Source organism: Polychytrium aggregatum, assembly GCF_025602895.1.
Source record: "Polychytrium aggregatum strain JEL109 chromosome Unknown BJ171scaffold_12, whole genome shotgun sequence".
NCBI classification, from domain to species: Eukaryota; Fungi; Chytridiomycota; class Chytridiomycetes; order Polychytriales; genus Polychytrium; species Polychytrium aggregatum.
Genome location: NW_026516214.1, coordinates 461858 through 486152, shown reverse-complemented (window position 1 = coordinate 486152; position 24295 = coordinate 461858). Strand labels below are relative to the sequence as shown.

At 55.9% G+C, this 24295-nt stretch overlaps 4 protein-coding genes and 2 non-coding genes across 6 annotated transcripts; 3 read left to right on the top strand and 3 right to left on the bottom strand.

Moving 5' to 3' along the window:
- Positions 1 to 33: 33 nt before the first annotated feature.
- On the bottom strand, positions 34 to 1908 carry BJ171DRAFT_498745 (uncharacterized protein). The gene is made up of 4 exons (XM_053110406.1): positions 1551 to 1908; positions 1267 to 1371; positions 887 to 963; positions 34 to 694 (listed from the first exon to the last, which is right to left on the bottom strand). Exons 1-4 carry the CDS (start codon positions 1622 to 1624, stop codon positions 450 to 452), a joined length of 501 nt encoding a protein of 166 aa, XP_052968190.1. The 5' UTR covers positions 1625 to 1908; the 3' UTR covers positions 34 to 449.
- Positions 1909 to 2197: 289 nt separating this feature from the next.
- BJ171DRAFT_498743 (protein HIL-5) lies at positions 2198 to 3828 on the top strand. The gene is made up of 3 exons (XM_053110405.1): positions 2198 to 2468; positions 2753 to 2812; positions 2950 to 3828. Exons 1-3 carry the CDS (start codon positions 2364 to 2366, stop codon positions 3328 to 3330), a joined length of 546 nt encoding a protein of 181 aa, XP_052968189.1. The 5' UTR covers positions 2198 to 2363; the 3' UTR covers positions 3331 to 3828.
- Positions 3829 to 16844: 13016 nt separating this feature from the next.
- Positions 16845 to 19167, bottom strand: BJ171DRAFT_498696 (uncharacterized protein). The gene is made up of 3 exons (XM_053110404.1): positions 18576 to 19167; positions 18369 to 18444; positions 16845 to 18140 (listed from the first exon to the last, which is right to left on the bottom strand). The coding sequence occupies exons 1-3, from the start codon at positions 18938 to 18940 to the stop codon at positions 16899 to 16901; spliced, it is 1683 nt and encodes a 560-aa protein (XP_052968188.1). The 5' UTR covers positions 18941 to 19167; the 3' UTR covers positions 16845 to 16898.
- A 2347-nt stretch (positions 19168 to 21514) lies between these two features.
- On the top strand, positions 21515 to 22416 carry BJ171DRAFT_498695 (uncharacterized protein; the record flags this gene model as incomplete). Its single annotated transcript, XM_053110403.1, has 1 exon — positions 21515 to 22416. A coding segment is annotated over exon 1 (656 nt), but the record flags the coding sequence as incomplete, so codon positions are not given.
- Positions 22417 to 22844: 428 nt separating this feature from the next.
- BJ171DRAFT_t105 lies at positions 22845 to 22915 on the top strand. Its single transcript has one exon. It is a non-coding gene; the product is annotated as a tRNA-His (tRNA).
- A 926-nt stretch (positions 22916 to 23841) lies between these two features.
- Positions 23842 to 23912, bottom strand: BJ171DRAFT_t100. The gene has a single exon. It is a non-coding gene; the product is annotated as a tRNA-His (tRNA).
- Between the last annotated feature and the right edge of the window lie 383 nt (positions 23913 to 24295).

Sequence of the window (24295 nt, the reverse complement as noted above, 5' to 3'; positions counted from 1 at the left end):
CAGAGGCTTGCTGTGGATTGATGTCGAATCGGTGATCACGTGTGCATCGACATGCCTCGTGTGGCGGGTTGGTTGCTGGCATGTGGGCATGTGGGGCAAATGATGTCGATGCACTGTTGCCAGATCGCAGAGCCGGCGTTGCTTATGCTGTTGGGGACATGTCAAGTCCATGTATTCAGCGACTCACACGAGGGTCCGCAGAAAGGATTCCCGTCGAACCCTGGCGGCTCTGGTTCATCCAGTATCTTGAGCAGCTCCACCACCACAAGAGATGCTATGGCAACAGAACGCACGGCGAGCGACTCGTTCGCCCCGACCGTCTTGGCATCGAGAAACCACCGGAGCTGTCCAAAGGGTCGAATGCATATTGTATCCCAAGACTATGCTTCCAAAGCCAACGACAGCCACAACCCAAATGGGACACTGTCCCGTTTCGTTCTGAATAGCGTCTAGCCGTACATGCTGTCGAGTTGCTCCTGCTGAGCCTCGGCCACGAGCCTGGCGTGCTCGGCTTCGCGCTTCTTCCTTTCGTACTCCTCGTCGTCGGTCGGAAACTCTCTCCGGCAGATTGGGCAGGTGTTATGGAGCTGCAGCCAAGGGACAATGCATCCATTATGAAAGTGGTGTCTGCATGGGAGCCGGTTCGTGGTCTCGGTATCGTTGAAGGGCTCGACACAGACGGAGCACGATGCGTCTGGAGGATACCAACGTTGCAGCCGACTGGATTAGCGGTTCGCACATGCGAATTGCCACGGCAAGTCGAATCGATTGAACGATGGCATACGCCCAAATCCAGCTGGGTGATGGCTGTACATGACAGCACACAACGCACAGCGCACATCGCACAGCGCACATCGCACAGCGCACATCGCACAGTTCAACTTGCCTTTGGGAAGATCGCTTGATTTGACAGAAGCGAGGGTCTCGATGAATCGAGCCGAAGCCGGAGGCTTGCCTTTGCCACTGAAAGCCAATATGTCCACAGAGAGCCGATCAAGACAGACCGATTCGAACACCGGCCATTGCCATGATCAGCGACCCAGGAATGCAGGTGGTCGGAATAGAGTCAGCGCGAGACAGGCAACGCAACGACCAAGTGTGCTCAGGCTTCGGAGTGATCTCTTGGTTGTCGAACACCGAACTCCATCCGGCGATATATCAACAGGAATCACATTCACCAAGGCAATATCTTGCTGCAAACTGCATGGACGCATCATCTATCAGACAACAGCGGCTGCATATGGCTCAAAGGCCGCTGCCGCGTACCTCGAATTGGCCTCGTCCAGAAGCTGGGTAATCAAGTTGTCAAGAATCGCTTGTTGCTCCGGATGCTCTTCGTGGTGGATGCGGCTCCGAATCGACCCAAACATGCTGTGCAGCAACGAGAATCAGCGTGCGGAAGGCCGGCGCCGATAGTGCTTCAAATCAGCCGCAGCGAACGGAAGCGATTGGAAGCGACTGAGAGCGTCTGGAAGCGATTGGGCGCTGTCCAATGGAGAACCTCTGATACAGCCCACGGCGAGTGAGCGCACCGGTCCGCGGTTCCTTACTTTGCGACATGAAAGAATTGCTGTGGATCAACGTGGAGTTGCGGTCCGTCGAGCCGCGGAGCATGGTCATGCATGAAGTGGTCGAGGTCGGGATTGAGGGTGCCCGAGCGAGCCGCTCGTGAGGGGATGGCAAGGTTGTGGTCCACTGCAGGACGGGCAACATGTTAGCAGGGCAGCGCACGGCGACACCGCGGCGAGACTCTGCACCCCTGCCGGCGGCAGACACATACGGAAGTAGTCGTCGCCCATGGTGTTGTCGAGGAGGATGCGGCGAGGGAGATCCAGCGAGGGGTGCTGTCGGCGAGGGGTGCTGTCGGCGAGGAGTGCTGTCGGCGACCCCAGGACCAGCTTCATGGCGCCTGGGACGCGGCGCGGTGACGTGGAAGCCGGGAGCGCTCGCACCGCCACGCACGTGTCGCGGCCTGGCTGGGGCCGACGCGCTCCGGCAGCGGCGCACCGGATTGGCTGGCGCGCGGTCCAATGGGGCGAGAGCTTCTCGTCGGCCCGAACTCGCGCCCGTCGCACCGGCACATCCGCCGGTCGCAGCGACACCACGCCCGCACCCGCGCCGCGAGCCGTCGCACACTGTGTCACAGGTATATATACCCCCGGCGGCCTCCCTGGCCCGTGGCCGCCGTTCCCCTGCTGCTGCCCCAAGTGCGTCTGTGGCGACTCCTATAAAGCCAGCGGCCCCCAATCCGGCGCCAGCCTGGCCTTTCCCCTCTGCTTTCCAACGCATTCCGTCCGTCGCTCCACCAAGTCCGACCACCGCTTTCGCCACAAGCACAACCCCCCCCCAACCGCACATCCGAAATGTCCGCCGCCACTACCAAGAGCACCAAGCCCAAGGCCTCTGCCAAGAAGGTTGCCGACCACCCCACCTACCTCGAGATGGTTCGCGCTGCCATCGTCAACCTGGTAAGCATATGATGGTGGCGATTCATCCAGTGCATCTTCTCCCGTAGTGCAGCCAGAGTCGGTGCTGTCTGTTCGCGTCCAGCAAGTGCCACGTCCCCATATTGGATCGACACTTCGGTCCGCTCCCGAGCAAAAGGCTGCGACAGAGCATACATTTGTCCGGATGCGAGGCGAAAACGAAGCACTTGCGCGCTGCTAGAGCACCATCGAGCCGCACCAAAGACTCGTCCGAACATCTGGCTGATACGCTGTTTCCCTTTGACGTGGATGCTGCGAACCTGCAGAAGGAGCGTGGTGGCTCGTCCCGCCAGGCCATCAAGAAGTACATCCACGAGAGCTACAAGGTAAGAGACCCATGCATTGTCTGCGAGGCTGATGCTGATGCTGATACCAACACCGGCCGAGACCGAACCCCCCCCCGCACTTTGAAGCGCCGGGCCATCCAGACACAACGCCTAAGCACCGAGCATTTGCACCACAGGGTCTCAGCGAAAACGCCGACAAGCTGATCAACACCGCTATCAAGTCTGGTGTCGACAAGGGCGTGTTCGTCCAGCCCAAGGGCGCCTCCGGACCTCTCAAGCTGAAGAAGAAGGAGACTGAGGAGAAGCCCGAGAAGGCCCCCAAGAAGGCTGCCGGTGAGAAGAAGGCTGCTCCCAAGAAGGCCGCTGCCAAGGTCGCTGCGGTCAAGAAGCAGAAGGATGCCCCCAAGAAGGCTGTCAAGAAGGCTGCTGGCGAGAAGAAGGCCGCTGCCCCCAAGAAGGCTGCCGCTGAGAAGAAGGCTGCTCCCAAGAAGGCCGCCGCTGAGAAGAAGGCTGCGCCCAAGAAGTCTGCCAAGAAGGCCGCTGCCGACAAGGCTTAAGCACCCCATCCCCCGCGTCCATCTTTCTCGGTTTTGGCTCATCCCATCGATACACCTGCGGACAGGACAACTGTCTCACTCCACCTCTCTCCGCTGCAACTGATGATCGCACACCTTAATTCTCTTCGCTTCCCACAGCCTCCCTAGTCTTGTTCCTCACCCAATCCTTCTCTCACCGCCTTGCATTCTTTGATGGTTCTGTCGTTTGTACTGTTCAGCTCTTTGCCGCTCGCTTGTCCCATTGCATTTGTAGCACTACCCCTCCGTCCAGTCCAGTGTCTGTCGACACTTGAGGTGGCTCCGACTGGTCTGTCGTTCGTCCTTTGCCCCAAGGGCGCGGGAGTCCTCTCCCTCCTTTTGCTTTCCTTCTTGCCGGCCTCCAGTAAAACCGCAAGAAGGGGCCGCAAAGTGGCGCGACGGTCGCTGCGACAGCGATGGTGCGGCATTGTTACCGATTTGAATCGGACACTGTAAATACAGTTCGTTAGGAAATGGAAATGGATGAGTTGCTCCCAGACTGAGCAGAGTGGTGGACGATGCACTCTTGGCCGTGAGCGGAGTTGGACAGCGCCTGTTCCCACGCTCCGAAGTTGCATACCACGAAGGATGGTGCTCTCCCTCCCGCCACGGAACGACCGATCGATATTGCATCTCATTGCGATGTGCTCAGCTGCTTCGAGCATCTCGCAAGCTCGTGCCCACCATACTTCCCAATCAAACCTGTAGCCTGTGATGACCTGCATCCAGCAGGCCATTTGCAGTCAAAGGACTAGTCTCCGAAATTGCCCTGCACACAAGCAATATAGTGCTCGCTCTTGGGCTGGACACGCCAAAGTGGTGCACAAACCAAGTGTGGCAGATAGCCATCATGGCCGGCACGCAATGTCACGAGGCCGCAAACTCCTCATCAGAATGCATAGCGTTGCCTCCGTTTCACTTTGGGTACTCCATACTCCAGTCCGCGCTCTGGCAAGTAAAATGTTGCTTGGCTTGACCAAATCCAAAGCCAACCAACGATGGGCCGCTGGCAGCCAAGGACAGGCCACGCCAACTTTGTCGCTCAAGAAATGTATCCCCTATGGTTTTTCTCAACTTTCAGCACCACATAGTGGCACGCCAATGAAGGCATCAGAGAAGACATAGAATATAGAGGATGGACCCGACGCCGCGCCTTCCGAACAGCCCTTGCGAGCCGCTCAAGGAAATTGCAGCAGCCGGGGGTTGCTCTTCGATGCCTTGGCAAGAATTATACACCACGAAGGTGGAGGGCACGAAGACCCTCCCGTGTGCTTCAACGCCAAGAGACAGGCAAGTCTGCTGCATCGTTGTTGTGCTCAGGACAAGCACTTGGTTGCTCATCAGCTGCGCGTGCGTGAGGATTGCTCCGGCAATGCAAAAATCAGGGAAAGGGGGGGGGTAAAAATCACCGGGGAGGAGGACTCGACTCCTCCGGGGCAGGGCAGGGCAGGGCAGAAGCCAGGACGGCGTCCAAACAGCGCAGATGATGAGCGTGGTGTCCAGGCAAAGTGTGCGCGAAAGGGGCAGCGGCAGTTCCAAGCGGGCGGGTCAGCGGTACAGGCAGCCGAGCCGATGGAGATGGGCAATCCAAGAGGAACGGCGCTGGCCCAGGTATTTATCCAATCAACAAAAATTCGCGTGCGCAGCCAGGACAGCACAAGCCACGGCGTGATCTGATCCGGCTGCGCACCGGATCAATGAATTCATTGTCTGATCGCACACGTGACACACGGATGCATCCCGGGTTTGGCCAGGTTGCGTTTCAAGTTCCGCGCTTCGTGGTGCTGCGATGGCCACGGCCGATGAGATGTCGATCGAAGAGGGACTCCATGGGACAGACGCCCAGGGCGATGATAGCGTCTCTGTCCGAATGAGGCAATGTGTCGCATCATTATCAACGCACTGTATTGGAGCAGAGGGGCACGCAGAGATGCAGGATCCAAGGTGCAGAGATGCAGGGTCCAAGGGTGCGATGGAGGGCCGTTGTGTGAATTCTCATCCGAAAACGTGGACAGTCAGGTACTTGAATCGGGTGTCTGTGCAATCTCCCTCCCCACCGCAAGCACTGTTCGGTCGCATTTGCTCGGGGTCAATGCTCTGCCTGCCCGGACCTTCCCGCCATTTCGAGGCTCGCGGGCTGCTGACCCAAAGACGAGTGCGGGGATCACCCAGCAACCGGAGTCGAGCGGGTCATGGGAGACTATCGCAGCAGCACCGCCCAGATGAACAGAGGAACTGGCCGTGCAGCTCCAAGCGGTGGTCCACCACGGCCGAGGGGTCAAGAAAGCCTCCGCAAGCGACCCTCGGCTGGAATGGCGCCCAAATCCTGCCTTCCGCCGGCCTGGGAATACGCCGGCGACGACCTGCCCTGAGGGGCTGCCCTCGTTTCGGCGGGCTTTTGTCCTGCTCCCCTCCCCGGCTGCTCTTCTTTGCTCGCATTTCCCTCCCCGGCACCCTCTTCCCCTTCTCTCCCGTGCAAAGAGGCCTGACACATTTCCGCTTCTGGCCAGCCCTACTCTTGCCCTCGCCCGCTCCCATTCCACGGACCGGCACTGCCATCTACCGCCATGAGCACACAGCCGCATCCGCGTCCCCATAGGGAGATCTGGTCCCAGCGATCCCGCAGCGATCTCGACTCCAGCCCAACATCGTCTCCGACCCGTCACCATCTGAAGCACCCCGGCCTCTTTGCCGACCCATCGCAAACCCCATGCCATCCGCGGCCTTATCCTCCCGACTTTCGTCCCGAGCTGACGCCCAGCACCATCCACGGATTCCAGGCTTTGACGACATCGACCCCGACAGCCAGCCGTCGACCGTTGCAGGGCATGGAGGTGCCGTTTCCATGCCGCCTGACAACCTCCAAGAGCGCTGGAGCGACCCTGACCCATCGGGACTACCTCGTCGGTGGCGACGCGCTCGCCAGTCTCCATGCCCCCGACGCGGACAGCGAGACCGATGACCATGAATCCAGCCTCCCCCGCTCGCCCACACGCATGCCCAGCAATCCAATCAAGACTCCTCTTGCTCACTCGCTGCAAGATCACTACTTGCTGGTCAGGAGCCTGTCCTCGAGTGACGCCCCGCACACCCTCTGCAGCGGCGGCAGCTCCATGGGCGACGGCTTTGCGGGATTCGCGGGCGAGCCCGATCAGGTCTATGTTGACCCATTGCTCGAAGAGGAGAGCCGCCTCACACCCTCCTGTGCAGCGCTCGATGATGTCGACATGAACGAAGGAGTCTTTTTGATGGACAAGGTTCAGGCGGGTACGTACCTCTGCGAAAACGACGACCCGTCCTTGTCCGGGCTCGACCCGCCGCCCCATCAGCCCTCGATCCGCCGATCCAGCGATGGCGTTCTGGCAGACATTCCCGTCAATACCATGAGCGAGTACCTCCACTTAATGGACGAGTATTACGCAGTCGAGGACTCCTGTCTTCAGCGATCGGACGCTAATTGTCACCTTCTGTCCTGTGCCGGCGACTCGGTAGAACCGTCGTCGTCGCCATCGCTGCCTTGTGGAAACCATCCCACTCGCGAGGGTCGATTATCTGGTTCGATCGGAGGCCGCCCCGGTACAAACCAGCTGGATCCTGTCCTTACTATCCATCATGAGTCCTCCGATGACCATGAGCTGCCAAATCAGAGTGGAAACGAGAAGCGCCGGCGAACTTCAGGAACCCCTGATATTTTCCGCCTGGCACCTGCCCCGGCCGGCGGTGCTGCTGCCGCTTCCAGCACAGGCTTTGCTGCCTTCCAAGTCGCCGTCGAGGCCAGAGGGAGCCACGGCCCCGTGCAGACAATTCACACGATGGCGGCCCACACTCGCTCTGGCCGTATCGGCGGTGTAAATTTGTTTGGCGCCCAGCCCAATGTCGGAGGCAACAACGCCGTTGCTATGGTCACGCCGATCATCAGCAAAGGCTCCCAAGGGTCGGTTGCTGGGAGAACTCCCATCGGCCATCGCCCCATCAAGATCCCCTCGAAGACACCACAGATCTCGCGTGCCCTTGAGATTCCGGCCCCAAGCCAGCCGCCATTCGAGGTCCTGCCAAACAGGGCTGTGCCCAAGATACAAAGAGCAACTTCACGGACGTTGTTTGCCAAGGCCCCGATCGACAGCAACCCCCATTCCACAGGACCGATAAATTTCGCACCTGGGAGTCGGGCATCCGGGTCAGCGGGAGTGAGCGATGCGGCGGCGGCGGCGAGGCGGGACTGCCTGGGGTCGGACTCACTGGCAAAATGACGTGGTTTGTTCTTGGAGGCTTCCTGCTAAGCTAGGGAATATTGCCAGTGGATGATTCTGGTTCATGTGGATATTTTGTTTTATTTTTCGGATACAGCTACAGCTGCAGTGCTAGCGAGAGCGATCCCGTTTGTACTTTCACGAGCTGTATTTGGAACTCGTGGCGGTCGAGAGTTGGTATTGCTTGGCAAATCGCTGCACCTCTAAATTCACCTTGATCATGATTCGGTTGCGCTCCTCACGCTCATGCTGAATTCGAGACTCGGTTGCTCTCATGTCGGCGGCCTGTTCCTGGATCTGATCTTTGATGGATTTGCAGAGCGAACGGATGAGAGCCTTGAGGTCCGTAATGCTTTCAAGGGCCTCCGCCTTGAAGCTTTGGAGTCCCTCCGATATCTGAGGTAGTGAGGGCCCGGTGCCCCCGATTGGATCATGGTTCTTGTTTGGATCATCAAGAGTCTGTCTAGACACACGGAGTCCGGCACCGTCGGTCCAGTACCTCCTCACGGCCGTCGTAGGTTGGGTGGCTTCGACTGTGGAGCATGCCTCCTTTTCGCCAGCGGTTGGAGCCTTCATTCCAAACGGAACCGGTGGGCCCAAAGTGCTAGCGGATCCTGGTGGCTCGGATTTACCGGCGCCGATGGCGGTGGCCTCTGCAGCTTCGAACCTACTCGTGCTTCTCACGGACATCATCGGAATGATGGATTCGCCCGGTGGCTCTATCAAACGCTGCTCTGCTAGCGCTGCAGGAGGCTTGAATTGGGGTGGGCTTTCTCGAAACCGCGTCAGCGAATTTATGCTCTGGGCGGCGGCCGATCCACTGACTCCTTCCGATCGGGAACCGATTGGGTCTGGGCACTGCGCTGAGTTGCTGTTGTCCTGATTTTGCCGCGGGGAGGCTCCAAGGGAGGGAGATCGGTCTCGACGGAAGAGATTATTCCAGTTGCTGTTGCCCCCAGTCAAGCTCAGGCCGGATTTGGCATTATCCCGCGAGCTCTTGGATATGGCTGTCAAAGAGTCACCCACAGATCGCGCAATCGAGTACGAGCTATAGTCCGACGATATGTTGCCTTTCGAGACACCCGATATCTCCTCACTTTTTTTGAGGGAGGGCACGGATTGAGTCGCTTCGTCTGGCGACGGCATCTTCATCGGAAAGTCGAGTTTCTCCGTAGATTCCTCGAGCATTCTCTTCATTTCGATTTGTGTGTAGATGGCGCTCGTCCACTTTCCCATGCCCTGAATCAGGTTGGATTTGTCGTATTCCTCCTCGTTGACAATCTGACTTTCGGGACTGGCCTTGGAGTCATCAATGCTATGCCACCAGCGTCCAGCCGAAACTTGCGAGGTTGGCCAGGTGTACAAATAAACGTATGTCGATTGGGCACTAGACAGCACCATGCCGCCGTAGAAATCTGTTGGACCGCCGTGGCTTGAGATCGTTGTGACTGGATGGACTTTTCTTTCCAAAGCTTTGCGAGGCTTCAGGGAGTAGCGAATCGGAACAGGCCACAGCAGGTCCAACTCTACCATCAAATCGGCAATCTCCATCAGCCAGGCAGCATTCAGGTTGGAGTGGATATCCACGACATTCACCGTCATCAAGGCAACGATGATATTCAACTGGTGTATCAAACGAGCACCAGTAGTTAGCATGTCGGCACACATCGCCAAATCATTGCTCGGCCGAGGCATTCAGTCCTTCCTGAAGACATTGTGCAATTCGATTATGACCACTCAATCTAACCACAACCATTTCCAAGGAGCCACTTTGAGCTTCATAGTTCCGAGACACACAAAATTACCAGGAAGATCACAAACGTAAACCAAAACAGCATTCTCAGGGTGAACACTTGTGGATTCAAGGAGTTCTGCAGAACCCTGGTGAACGGAGGGGTAGAAGACTGGTAAGGCGATGGGCTAGTGTTGATCCAAAGTGCGGTTCGGAATCATTGGACTCTGAAGAGTGTGGGGATGGGTCATCGGAAAGGCCCGGATGCAGACATAGTACATCCAGTTTGCGACATCCCGTGCACCTACGTGTAATCATTTGTTCCAATCGTGAGCACGATTTGGACTGATGAGCCGAAGGACACCACGGCTGATCCAATTTGTGGCAGCGTGAGCTGAATCATGTAGAACCCGGCCGCAAAGCTCACAACTATGATCGCCATTGGAACAAGAATCGGCAAAACATTCATCGTTGCAGAGACCCAGATGCGTATCATCGGTCCGATGCTTGGAATCACACGAAGGTGAAGTAGAATCCGAGTTGCACAAAACACGAGAATGATTGCCATCAGCAGCGGTGGGACGTATCCTCCAAGGTAAACGGCTTGGATTATGATGATGATGGAGATCATGTGGATTCCGATATCGATGGCGTTGGATATGGAGGACATGTACTTTTGCGGGGCATCGAGGAACTCGCGAAGCTCTTGGCCTAGGAAGAAGAGCGACCCAAAGAGAACCACGAAGGACACTGTAAACATGCTTTGCGCAGCTCCCAGATCGCTCGGGTCCAGGTTCACCTGAACGACAAGGACAAAAAACCACGAGACAATCAATATATGAGTCAGGGTCGTCAGGAACTGAGCAACAAAGCGAATCCAAAAGTATCCGCGGACCCAGTGGTACTCAATGAGAGCACGCATCACCGGCTGAAGGATGATATTCTCGTCCCCGGTGGCCAGTAGTCGGATAAACGGGTTGGCGTGAAAATAGCGCGGCCCAATGGCAAGGTTGTAGCGGGCATCCCGGGTGAGAAGCCCCTCTGGTACCATGCATATTGTGCTTTCGATTTCAAAGTCGTCTGAGCCAGAGCCCCGCCGAAGCTGGGACCGAACGGATACGGCGCTCCAGAACGTGGTGCTGCGAACGGATGTTATCGCGGTGCTCAACTTCATTACTCCAAACTTGATGCCTAGTACCGGGGACGACGGCACAAACGCAGATCGGGTTTTGAACCGCGGAAGAGCAGCCGGGATGGGGATCAGTGAAATCTGCTCCAAGAACCACGAGGCCTCGCTTGGAAAGCGCTCAGCTGCTAGAGGGAGGAGCGCAAAGATGTCGCCGTCAAAGAACAATCGCGGCAGTTCAAATGGGTTGTTCTTGGGTTCGGCGCCGAGATAGTATTCGAGAAAGATATGGACAACATTTTGGTGGCCCAGATCGACAGCCCTCATGAACGACTTTTCAATCGAGGCAGGCATCCACTTGATTTCCATCATGGCCGAGATCACACCCGAGAGATTCTGCTCGCATGAGAACATAAACACTTCTTCTATGAGCTGCTTGTGAACTTTGGCTGGAACTGTTTCGAGGAGGTTGGGATGGCAGCAATCCTCAAAGAAAGCGCACAGCTCGCTTACGGCACTTGGAGGGGCCTTGCCGCCGACAGCCGAGAGAATAATCATTACGTATGTCGAGAGGGATATGAACTGGAGTTGCTGTGCATCCATTTTCAATCTGATGCTCTCATCGGATGTGTTGATAGCTCGGGGCTCTTTGGGCGGGACGCGGCTAGCCAAAGTCGAGCGCAGCGCAACGCTGGTGCGGGGTTTTTTGGAGCGCGACGCAGCAACCGAGAGGCGGAATACGGAGCTTCGAACGGAGGCGTTGTCTGGATCTGCATCATCCGGTTCGTTTGACTGATCCATCAACTCCATGACGCACAACTCCAGAATGGCCAGCGAGTGGGTATTCCCCATCATCACCAGCGGCAAGAAAGCCGTGCAGATGCCCTCGGCAGTAAAGAGTCCCTTGAAGTGATCGACCAGCAAGCTCGTGCATTCACCATTGGGAAGATGGCAGCTGAGTTCAAGTGCAAGGTTTGCCGCATCTCCCGAGACCAGTGACTTGAAATTGCAGATGATCGCTTCGAGGAGACGGTAGTTTTCCAAGTGAGCCTGGATCAGGGTAAGGGCCAAGAGCCTGGGGATGACCTCGTGTTTGAGTCGGATGATGCCGCATTTCAAGTGTAGCTGCTCCGCAAACAGCGGGAAAATGCTGTATCCCAAGCCGAGGCCAGTCAAGTGATAGATGGTCTGTATAAGCTCCTCCAGGGAAATGGAGGCAATTTGGTCCTTGCAGAGCTCCGTATAGTATAGAACGGCGCCGTTCTGGAGCGTCCCTTCATCAATGCCCATGTTCTGTGGATCCATGTTCAGAACCTCGACACCGTATTTTTTCCACACAATTTCGTAGGCCGATGGGTTGACAATATTCTCGGATTCGTAAGCCGAGAGGGACTCGTGCGCTGCATTCAATATTTCCAGATAGCCCCACAGCGGCTGTGGTGGGGCTTCCTGGTGGATAGGGTCGAGAAGACAATCCCTCAGCGAGAGCAGCCGCCGGGTGCTCCATCGAGCCAGCGCGAAAGCGGCGTCAATAAACGTCGGACTTGGCTTTTCTGGGAGGATCCCTGAGAACTCATCATAGGCCTTGACGAGACTGAATCTTCGATCGAGCTTGGCAGTTGCATCGGATGACAGGTCAGCACTTCTGTCGAATCCCGACGTGAGCGCGTTATGAAAAAACTCAAATGCCTCGACGCGAATGGGGCTTGACAGCAACGATTGAAAGACCTGATGCGTCAGGACTGCGTTCGACACATTCTTCGCGTTTACTTTGACAGAGCCGGATCCCTTTCTGACCATCGCGGCGCGAGATACCCGGTCCGGCGGAAACGGTGTGAGGCCAGTGATGCAGGGATTGGACTGAATGGAGGAGAAATACTCAACAAAGTCTCCGATCAAATCCCCAGCAGCCGCAAGTGGCGCGCAGGGTTTGAGCGTTGAGAGGGCCACCCAGATTTGGCCAATAGTTTACAGTAGATCCAATAAAAAACGGGACACCCGGGTTTTTGACCATTCATCGAATATTTTGTTACCCAATGTTATCGCGCGCTGGCCATGACCATTCGCCACACATCCGACTTTCGCACCGCCGCATTGCGATGCTACGCCCTCATCCATAGCCTGCGTAAGGTCGCCTCCATATTCAGTGTATCCAAGAGCACCATCCATCGATGGCACCGAGGATGCAAGCTGGATGACCCATCCCGGGTCCCAGCTCGCAGATCCACTTTCTTCGAGCAGGCATGTCCAGTCATTCGCACCCTGATTGAACAGGACCCGTTCCAGATTGGTCCTGTGTTGCGATGCAAGCTCGAGTCCATCCTCCAGAGGAAAGTATCACTCTCACTCTACCACACTGCCATCCACCGAGCAGGTCTCTCACACAAGAGGGCAACACACCTCTACAAGTCCAAGCGACTGGATGAGCGAGTGGCACAGTTCAGGGACCAGGTCCGCTCCATCGACCCACGACGATTCGTTTTTGTCGACGAGACAGGGATCAGACGAACCACCTTTCCGCTCTACGGATACTCACCGAGGGGTGCTCCTCTTCGCCAGCGCAATCACATGAAGCACAAGTCTGTCTCGGCTGCATTTGCCATCAACCACTCTGGTGTGCTGCATCGCATGTACATCCCCACATCATTCAAGACACACTCGATGGTCGAGTTCTTTGAGCGAGCGAGCTTCCCAGACGACTCTGTGATTGTGATGGACAATGTCAGCATGCACAAGACACGGGCTGTCCTGGACTGCATCGATCGCCGAGGATGGTCAGTGATCTTCACCCCACCTGCTTCACCCGACTTCAATCCCATCGAGAACTTCTTTGGGGTTGAGTCCCCACCGATTTGGGGTTGAGTTCCTCCAATTTGGGGTTGTCCCTCCAATCACGCCGCCATTTTCGCGTTCACATCCCTGGCTTCAACCTCTCGGCGATTTTTGAACAGGTCGCTTCCCCAACCAACCCGCAAAGACGGGCTCCTGCTCTCGGGTATAAATGCCACACCTTCGTCTCTGCTGCTTTCTTCCCTCATCTCGCCTTGATCTGATCATCGCGCTATTGTACGATAAAAAAGTCTCTGTTCTGACCAGTACCACTGGCAGGCATCCAGCATCCTCTGCCCCCATGCCTCCGAAGCATAAGGGTACCGGTGATGGCCAGCCTCGGCCACCCAGGCCCAAGAAAGCCAAGTCACAGTCGGAGCCTGTCTCTGGTTCGTATTCTGATCCCACGCATGCTTGGTCGTCTGTTGCTCCGTCGCTCACCACCACTGCTTCTGCAGATCCAATGGATGTCGATCCCACCGAGCCTGGTCCATCTACTTCCTCGAGTACCGGCAAGCGATGTCGCAAGTGCGATGGCACCGATCATCAGCGAAGCAACACCAGCAAGTGTCCCAAATACCGGCCCCTCAAGAGTTCTGTCGTCCCACTCGTGGATGGAAGGTCATCCGCCCCTCAGTTCAGCTGCTTCAAGCAGACGATGGATGGCTGTTGTCTCAATCCCGCTCTCCGCGACAAGATCCAGGCCACCGTCGAGGCCATGACCCAGATCCAGTTCGAGGCATCCAGGCTGCTCAACCTGCACATCCTCCGGTGCATCGAGCAGGATCTTCCCATCCCCGTCATCTCCAAGTCCACCCCTGCTTTCGTTCGCCAATGCTTCACGATCGTCCAGGCTGGTGCCCTCTCGCCGACCGGGGACAATGAAAAATACGACAAGCAGCTGGTCGCTTCCTTTGGCGACTACCAGACCACTCGGCACGCAGACCTGCCTCCGGCCCCTCGTCTGCCTGATGGTGCTCACAGTCAGCTTCTCACACTGGCTGTCAATGCCTATGCTACCAACTGCACCACCCACCTCGACCTGGCCTACTGGCGACTCCTTCGCCGCTTCTGCGCTGTCGTCTTCCCTGCCAACAAGCACAAGCACGACGCCATCGAGGCTTGTCTTGAGCTCTTCGAGAAACCAGGGCAGACTCCACCCAAGGCCGATCTCGAGTTCCTCTATCCAGACTTTGGCCACGTCCTGGACGAGTTTCGGTACAGCAGCGACCAGGACCGCTTCCGGGCCCTCCATCGCCTCTCACACCATGTGAGAATCCTCGCCCGAGACAAGATGGTCGACAATGTCCACAAGTGGATCGACTGTGACATGCCCGCCCTCCGAGTCACCGAGCTGCAGCGCCAGGTCAAGCTAGACGAGCTCACTACCCAAGGCATTCCCTCCGACGACAAGAGGTTCACCACGGCCAAGTCTGAGCTCGGCACCACCAAGGCCAAGATCAACAAGCTGGCCGCCAGGATCAAGTGGTGCCTCAAGCAGCTCGCTCTTGACACTCCTCCGGCCGTGTGCACGATGGTTCCTCTGTGCACTGCAAGGGCCAAGTATGTCAAGATTGACACGGTCACTCTTTGGGAACTCCTTGACACCGATCATCGTCTTGGCCTCACCAGGGACATGCTCAAGGAAGAAGGTGAGGACGGTGTCAACAACCAGGATCGTCTCTGGCGCAGTTGCTTCAAGCTGCGTAGTTCCCTCTTCCAAGAGCGGGACGTGAACAAGAAGCTGTTCAACTACGAGATCAGCACCGATGGCATTGGATGCACCATCGGTCTCGTCAAGTTTCTGCGTCGAACCGATCGCACCGAGACCATCGAGCCTCCTCCGACTGCCGAACAGCGCATCCAGACCCACATCGGCGACCCAGACCCCAACCGCACCACTTGGATTGGCATCGATCCTGGAGTCGGCTCCATCTTCACGGCGGTCATCCAAGCACCGGGCCACCAAGACGAGGTGGTCTCATTCTCCAATGGCCACTACCAGCAAATGTGTGGCCATACGTCCAACACCAAGTGGCACAATATCATGAAGTATCGCCTCGACATCGAGACCTGGATGTCGACCACTCCCTCACCCAAGGTGTCGTCCTCGGAGGCTTTCAAGGTCCATCTCACCCATGTCCTGCGACCGGAGCTGCGAGTGCAGCTCGACTTCCACCTTGGCAAGAAGGCCCGTCACCATCGATTCACGGGCCACAAGAGGCGCCAAGTGGCCGTCGACAGGATGTGCAAGGCCGTCCTGAAGCACGCCCCAATACGGACCGATGTGGTGATCGCCTTTGGCAATGCGTCATGGCGACAGGGCAAGGGCTATGCATCCAGCCCTCGGAGGCAGCGGTTTGCTCGGTACTTTGAGCAATTCGAGCACCACCGACGCCGTCCCAATCACCATCATGGAAGCGTCAAGGTGGCCTCGACGAACGAGTTCAACACCTCGCAAGTGTGCTCCAACTGCCTGAAGCCCTCTCGGCTGAGGGATCTGGAAGCGCCCAGCGTTGCGAATTCCCACTTTGTCAGGAGCTGCAAGAATCCCAGCTGCCGGACAGTGTGGAATCGCGACGTCAATGCGGCGCGCAACATGATCACAGTGTGCAGGTCGATTGTGGAGACCAGAGAGCGACCGGCGGTCTTCACTCGGAGGCTGCCAAAGTGATCTGTTTTATTTCTTGTGGCTTTGCTTGACGCAAGCACAGCACATACTACCTGTTCATGGAAACGGCTATATTGTCCCGTTTTTTTCTGAATAAAGTGTACAGTAGATCGATCAAGAAGCGGGACAGGCACTTCCTGGTTTCAGAGGCCTGTAGCCTGCCGAACTTCCATAGGCTCCAGCGGGCAAGCCATGCGATTGTTTCCCGCCCTGGTCTTGAATGCACTCGGTCGATCTCCTGTGGCGCCAATCGACTAGTATTGATGTGTCGATGTGGGAGTGTGGTGCATCCACTCGATGTGGGAGTGTGGTGCATCCACTCGATGTGTGAGTGGGTGCATCCACTCGACTCTCTGGATAGTTTCATGGTGTATCGATATCAAGATCCTCGAGCACACCTGGGATGTGTTGAACTCGTTCACCGAGCACACCTGGACGTCTCTGGTGGTATATGAATTGCTCAAAGTACTTGGCGAACCTGAGTCTTCGTGGACTGGATGCATATCCCTTCCCTTGCTTCCAGGAGGCATTCCCAAAGGCAATCACCACTTCGGTCTCCTTGAAAGCGCTCCTTGGTCATGGTGGGCGATGGATTGGGTGTGTATTCAGGCACGGAAATCAACGACCTCCCGGACTCAAAACGGGTGTCCCATTTCGCTTTGGCAACGCTGTACACTTCTCACATGAGCAAACGGGACACCCTCACGATCCCCTTTATCGGTGTAGGATATGGGACTGGATACATAGCCCTTGCCTTGACGCCATGACGCATTGCCAGCTGTGAATGGTGGTGCTCTTGGACACACTGAATATGGAGGCAACTTTTCTCAGGCTATGGATGACAGTGTAGCACCGCATCACAGAATGGTCGTGGCCAGCGTGCGATGCTTTTGTCGGGGGAGGGAGACTATATTCGCCCAAGTGTTTTACAGTTGCCATCGGCTACGATGGATACCCAGTGCTATCGGCTGGTGTTTTGGTCGATCCTCGCTTCCCGAAGACCTTGAACAGCTTTCCAGAGTTTACCTCGTCCTCCTTTGCAGACAGAATGATCGAGGTCATTTTTTGAACGTCCTCTTCGATTTTGGATAACGCCATGCCCCGATCTTTCCGCTCAAATTCCAAAAGCTCGTTCATAATTTTGACATTCTCCTTTTGAGTCCGAGCCTCGCTTTTGAACTGCTTGTCAAGCTCGGAAATGAGACTCTTGATGTCGCTAAGCTGGCTCCCAAACTCTTTCTTGAGCTTGTCGACATTGGCGTCAAGTTCTCGAAAGTCGTTTTGATTTGTCATCGACGACATTATAGAAATGTGCCGCTCATCGATTATTCCAGGATCCAGAGCAGCTCTCGACATTCGACGACCCATACGTTGCGGTGGGGGCTGGGTTGTTCCAAATGTAACAGCAGGGACGACGGGTGCGGCGGGGAAACCTGAGCCTTGGTTTGTCGGCGCAGAGTCCACGGTACCGGTGCGCGAAAAGTTTGTAGACTTGGCATTGTGCAATAATGGCGCTCGAAGCGATTCGGAGCTCGTTGCCAGCTCTTCGTTTGTTATAAATCCTAGATTGATAGCCTCTGAGGCCTCCTCATCTTCGTCACATCGCGGAAGGGCTGATTTTTCTCCAAGCTTGACAATTGATGCCCGTCCACCCCCAGGCAAAGTTCGAGCCTGCTGCCGATCTTGCACGCCCAAAACGCTGGCTATGGTACTGGTCCAGTTCGGCCCAGCTCCACCGGCAGGCTGGGTTGAGTTGCTCTTTTGCCGCTTGCGATCGCCGTCGGCAATGTCGGCTTCCCACCACTGCGTTTTCCGAACCTCTTCCGCCGGCCAGGTATACAAAAGGACAGATTTTGTCTGGGGATCGTCCTTGGCCATGAGCTCGTGTGATTTGCGAAGCGATCCAGATACCTTTGCCCACAGCTCGAGCAGTCGACCAAGGAATGTAGGCTTCGAGTTGCTGTTAAAAACAAAATTCGACACTTCGCTGGGACGGCGGGACTGACTTTCCAACTTCTCATCCATATATCTATCGCTCTCCGATCTGAGCTCGTATCGAACAGGGAATGGCCAGAGGAGATCCAACTCGACCATGAGATCGGAAATCTCCATCAGCCAAGCGGCCGTTGTGTTGGCGTGAATGTCTGCAACGTTGACGGTCATCAAGGCAATGATGACATTGATCTAGGCGAGTCGTGAGTTATCGCAAACAACAGAGATAATCAGTATAGAGAAGCACGCAAAAGAAGAAAGCCTGTGTTGCCCCCGATTGCAAAGATAGACTGACTAATAATATCAGCGGCGTCACTAAGCACAGGGCAGCATTCTGGCTTCTGGATGTGGCCACCAACCAGCTCTAGACACAAAAGTCTGATTGCATTGAGCGTAGCTGGCAGTCATGGATATACTTGCCAGGAAAATGATAAATACAACATGGAACATCATTCTTAGCGTAAATACTTGTGGGTTGGATGAGTTTTCGAGAACTCTAGAAACTCGAAGGTGGAGGTTGTACGCGTTAGATTGGATGAGAAGACCACTTTGGGTACTCGCGTCAATATGGGTAAGGCCATATAGCTCCTCTGCTGAGCACGAATAAAGCCAGTGGAATCAACTTACGAATAGTCCCACGAGGCCATAGTCATCACGCTCTGGAATGTTGTCGCTGCGTCAGAGAAATGCACCGATGGAGGAATACCGGTATTGGATAGCCCTCGCTCAACGATATAGAATCCGCCCGCAAAGCTTGTGATGACTACTGCCATTGGAATCAAGATGGGAAGAATGTTGACGGATGCGCTGACCCATATCCGAACCAGTGGTCCCACACTGGGAATAATGCGCAGATGCAGCATCACCCGTGTGGCATATAGAACAAGCACGATCGACATTAGGAGCGGCGGCACCGATTGCTGAAGCCACACAGACTGTAGCACGATTATGATGGTGACGAGGTGGATTCCGATGTCGACCGCGTTTGACATGGAGCTGATGTATCGGTCTGGTGTGTCGAGAAACTCGCGAAACTCTTGAAAGAGGAAGAACAAGGACCCAAAGAGGACAACCCAGGATGAATAGAAGATCGAGTTGTACTCGGATGTCCCGGGACTAAGGTTGTAATTGACGACTTGGATGAAAAAGTATGCCGAAAATCCAATGTGCGAGAGCGTGAAGATCAACTGGATGATAAACCGGAGCCAAAAGTATCCTTTGACCCAATGATACTCCATCATGGCTCGCATGACAGGCTGGAGAATGATAGACTCATCTCCTGTGGCCAGAAGCCGAATGAACGAGTTGGCCTTGAAATAGCGCTTCCCAACGCTGGCATGAAAGGCGTCCGCTGTCAGCAAGGCCTCAGGGCACATGCAAATCGTGCTTTCGGTCTCCAGATCATCGCTGCCGGATCCTCGACCCAGCTGCGAGCCCATGTGTACGCGTGACCATAACGTGGAGTTTGAGGATGACTGAATAGCGGTAGACATTCCCATTGCACCGAATTTGAGGCCGCGGATTGGCCGCGATCGTACAATTGGATCGTGGTTTCTTGAGGGAGGCAGCGCCGCAGGTATAGGAAAGCACGAAAGCTGTTCCAGAAACCAGGCTACCTCGGCCGGAAAGCGTGTGGCGGCAATCGGCAATAACCCAACTGCCTCGTTGCGTCTGAATATGATAGGAAGAACGCCGGACATTGGGATAATCTGGGAATCGGGAAGCAGCAGAGATTCGAGCAACAAATGCACCATATTCTGGTGGCCGAGTTGAATTGCTTTGCTGAAACAGGTTTCGATACTGGCAGGCACCCAATTGGCCTCGATGAGTGCCCATATAATCCCCGTGAAGTTGAGCTCGCCAGCGTAGTTGAAAATGCTGCGGACGATTTCATCGTGGTTGGTCGTTGGGACATAGTCAGCAATGTGTTCCTTGCAAGTGTCTTCAAAAAAGTTGATGAGCTCGGTGACGGTGGAAGGATTAGCACGGCCAGCGGCGGCAGCCAGAATAATAAATGAGTATGTGCTGAGAGCCAAGAACACACTTTTCTTGCTGGTGACGACGTCGTTAACTTGCGACGACGAGAGTCTCCTCATTTGCGCGGCTTTGGAAAACCGTCGTTCGTAAGCTGTCTTTGCTACCGACGCCAAGGTGTCCGAAGGTTCCGCATCGCTTTCTTGCAAAAAGTCGAATATAAATATCTCCATGAGCGATAGCGATTGATCTGCTCCGAGTGTGGCGATGGGAAGTAGTGCTGCACAGACTCCCTCGACAAGGATGCCCTCTTTGCAGCTGTCCAGGATGATTTGCTGGCAGTCGCTCCGTTGGAGATGGCTGCAGTACTCAAGGCACGAATTGATTGCATCGGAAGAGACGTGATCTTTAAAGTGCGATAGTCCAATTTCAACGAGCAACGTTCCGTCATGGGCGGGCTGGATGACCGAGAGAATCAAGAAGATGCAAACTTCTTCTCGGAGTCGGGCTTGTCCCAGTTTTGATTTGAGGAGCTCAGATATGGTATGGAGCATGACATAGGCCATTTCAAACTTGGTCATGTACCGAAAAAACGAAACCAGGGCTTCGTTTGAGAGCCCGGCAAGTTCGCTTTCGATAGACTGCGTAAAGTGCATCACCGCATCGTCACGCAGGGAGTTGGGGTCCAGTTCAAGCGACGTATGTTCCTCGACCTGAAGAACGCCAATGGCATACCGTTCCCAAACCAGCTCGTCAGCGTGTGTATCAACCTCGCCACCGTCTGCTGCCGTTTGGGCCTTGAGGCAGATATTTAGGGTTTCCGCATATGTTCCAAGAGGCTCCGCAGGAACATGGCTGATAGAGGGCTCCAGAAGCTCATTGAGAATTCGTCGAAACCGGCTGGCACTCCAGCGCCCGAGGGCAAACGACGAGTCGATAAAGCTGATAAAGGAGGATGGTGGAAGTGCCGATGTCGCTTGATAGTCCTGCTCGTCAAGTCGCTGATGAATTGGAGTTGGCCGCGCAGCGGAAGTGCCCGTCTTTGTTTCGGGCGACAGCGGATTCCTCAACGCGTCATGGAAGACCGAAAAGGCGGCGCGCCGGACATCGTTCGCCACGAGATCGCGTACGGCTCGATATGAGACTACGCCTGTTCGCGGCTGCTCGGAGGTTCCGCTGGTATCATTTTTTGTTGATTTATTGGATTCGATGATGATTTGGAGGGCGTCTTGTTTTTGGACCGGGGTGGCCATGTCGGCTGCCGGAAACCGTGCCAGTCGGGGCTTGGGTCGCTTCACAGGATAATGCTGCCAACAACACCCCGAGCTGCACAGCCACGAGCAACAGAGTCAGAGAGTTGCCGAGCCGCAACGATGTCGATATATTAGCTGCTCGAGTTCGGGGGCCTCCAGTATCGATCCAAAATCGCCGAAGGCCTTCCACGCCCAGCGGCAGAGATGCCAAGAGGGCAAGCCCGGGCCTGGGCTGCAGCCAGAGTGCGGCCGTCGTGTGGTTCGTTGGGTGCTGGCCTGATTGGCTGGCACGACGCTGTTGGTGGCTGCAGCGCTTGGTCAGCAACTGGCTTGGACGGGGCAATCGCGGGCGTTTTGCCAATCAGCCCAGAAGCAGGCCTCGCGGAAACGCTCTGCTTCGATCCACCAGAACCAACTGCGGGCTTGCAACAAAGCCTCCCGGACAGGCGCTCCAAACGATCCAAATGACCGTCCACAGCTCGACCCAGGCCCCCTCCGCCGGCCTTGCTGCCGCCGGGCAGCTCGCTGCGGCCTCGCCACTCGCTGGAAGTGCGCCCCCCAACACCCCAATCCAGATGCAGCAGATCGAAGCTGTCGACGGCCCGGCCGACCATCCACAGGATGACCAGCACGCTGATGGACATTCGTGCTGCGGGCACGATCATGCCCATGATGACTCCAAATCCGGAAGCTCGCTCTTGACATCCTACGCCTCGAATGTCGCCACCTGGGTCATCATCCCCTTCTTCCAGGGTGTATGCTATGGCCTTGGCGAGGGATTTGCCAGGGTCTGGATCGGACGATTTTTTGGAATCAACCCTGCCGCACTCTACCAGGCCAAGTCCTCGAAAAAAGTAGCCGTCAAGCCCCCCGCAGCAGTCTCTGCGGAACCCGATCCTACCCCAGGGTTGACCGGAACCCTGATGAAGCGTCCTTTGATCGTCAAGGCCGAAGTGGACAAGACCTGGTCGCGACTGTGGTCGTCCGAGAGCCCGGAAGCCTTGATTCGCAAGCGCAGAGAGAACTCAGGCGCATCCAAGGAAGGTCTTGCAAAGCTGGGACTGATCGTGGTCGACGACATGGCCGGCCGCGCTGTGAGCGAATCGTATGATGAGCGTAGCTAGTTTCGGCCTGTGACGCCGCCTAGCCTGTATACAGCGCACCCTGTTTCGTTTTGGATGTGCTGAAAACATGATCTCAGTGAAATAGGAGATATCCTTTCGGAATCCCCCACGACATTATTGTCTTGCAAAAGCCTCTATCGATGGATCAAGGGGCCCCACCCAGATGACAGACCTTCGAGATCGATATCCAGGGCTGAGTGATGCTGCGGGCAAAGTTGGAACAGTTGCAAAGTGCAAGGATCAAGCACGATGCGACGGAGAGAGCGATGCAGATGGCCAGAGTGTCGGAGTGGTTAGAGTGTCAGAGTGTCGGAGTGGTCGGGCCGAGCCACACCAGCAACAGCCAGCAACAGCCAGCAAAGCCGCTGCGGCTCTGAATGCGGACACTGGGCTGGCGGGTGGCTGGTGGGCTGACTACAATCTGGAGGCGACATGGACAGATGGGCGACAGATGGGCGACAGATGGCTGACAGGCGGCTGACAGATGATAGACAACCCGCCCAGATTAGCCTGGTCATATATGCGTATTGGTGTAATTGGATCGAGCCATGATAGTATAGTGGTAGTACATTGCGTTGTGGCCGCACCGACCCTGGTTCGATTCCAGGTCATGGCATTCTCTTTTTGCTCTGCTCTGTTCTGCCGTTTCGTCTCTTCGTCCCTTCGTCTCTTCTTCTTTCGGCCTGCATTTGCATTTGCTGTTTCTTGCATCTCCTGCATCTCCTGCATCTCCTGCATCTCCTGCATCTCCTGCACGATCGGCATGATTTGTACTGCTTGAGTCTTCGCCGCCCTGCTCTCTCCACCTGCTTGCACACCACTCACGCTCCACTCACGCTCCACTCCCATTCCCACTCCCATTCCCACTCCCATTCCCACTCCCACCACTCCCGATTCAGTCTTGGTCGACTTGTTGAGAATCTCCACACTGCTGCGTCCGATGTCTGGATGTCCCTGCCTGCATGCCCACACCGGATCGCAACCAATCTGTCTCCCGGATGCTCGTTGGTCTGCGGCCCAGATGTCCACCATTGAGCCGGATACTCGGGCCTTCCGGCATGATGACCATGGTGGGAGAGTTGGCGAGCCAGCTAGCCAGCGCCGGAGCAGGAGCAGGACGGGTCTGGCCTTTGACAATATTGGTGCGGAATGTCAGTTGATGGTGCCTGAAGTATCGGCGGCATCGATGTGAGCGCCGTGGTGAGCTGGAAACACAGGACAAGTGGCCACGGAGTATCGATATCGGCGGACTTGATATGGGCAGACGAATGCTGGTGGCTTTGGTGGAGTAGATGCGGGATATTGCGGACTGGCGACGAGTGGTGGAGTGACGGTGAGTGGAGTGCAAGCAGGTGGAGAGAGCAGGGCGGCGAAGACTCAAGCAGTACAAATCATGCCGATCGTGCAGGAGATGCAGGAGATGCAGGAGATGCAGGAGATGCAGGAGATGCAAGAAACAGCAAATGCAAATGCAGGCCGAAAGAAGAAGAGACGAAGGGACGAAGAGACGAAACGGCAGAACAGAGCAGAGCAAAAAGACAATGCCATGACCTGGAATCGAACCAGGGTCGGTGCGGCCACAACGCAATGTACTACCACTATACTATCATGGCTCGATCCAATTACACCAATACGCATATATGACCAGGCTAATCTGGGCGGGTTGTCTATCATCTGTCAGCCGCCTGTCAGCCATCTGTCGCCCATCTGTCGCCCATCTGTCCATGTCGCCTCCAGATTGTAGTCAGCCCACCAGCCACCCGCCGGCCCAGTGTCCGCATTCAGAGTCGCAGCGGCTTTGCTGGCTGTTGCTGGCTGTTGCTGGCTGTTGCTGGTGTGGCTCGGCCCGACCACTCCGACACTCTGACACTCTAACCACTCCGACACTCTGGCCATCTGCATCGCTCTCTCCGTCGCATCGTGCTTGATCCTTGCACTTTGCAACTGTTCCAACTTTGCCCGCAGCATCACTCAGCCCTGGATATCGATCTCGAAG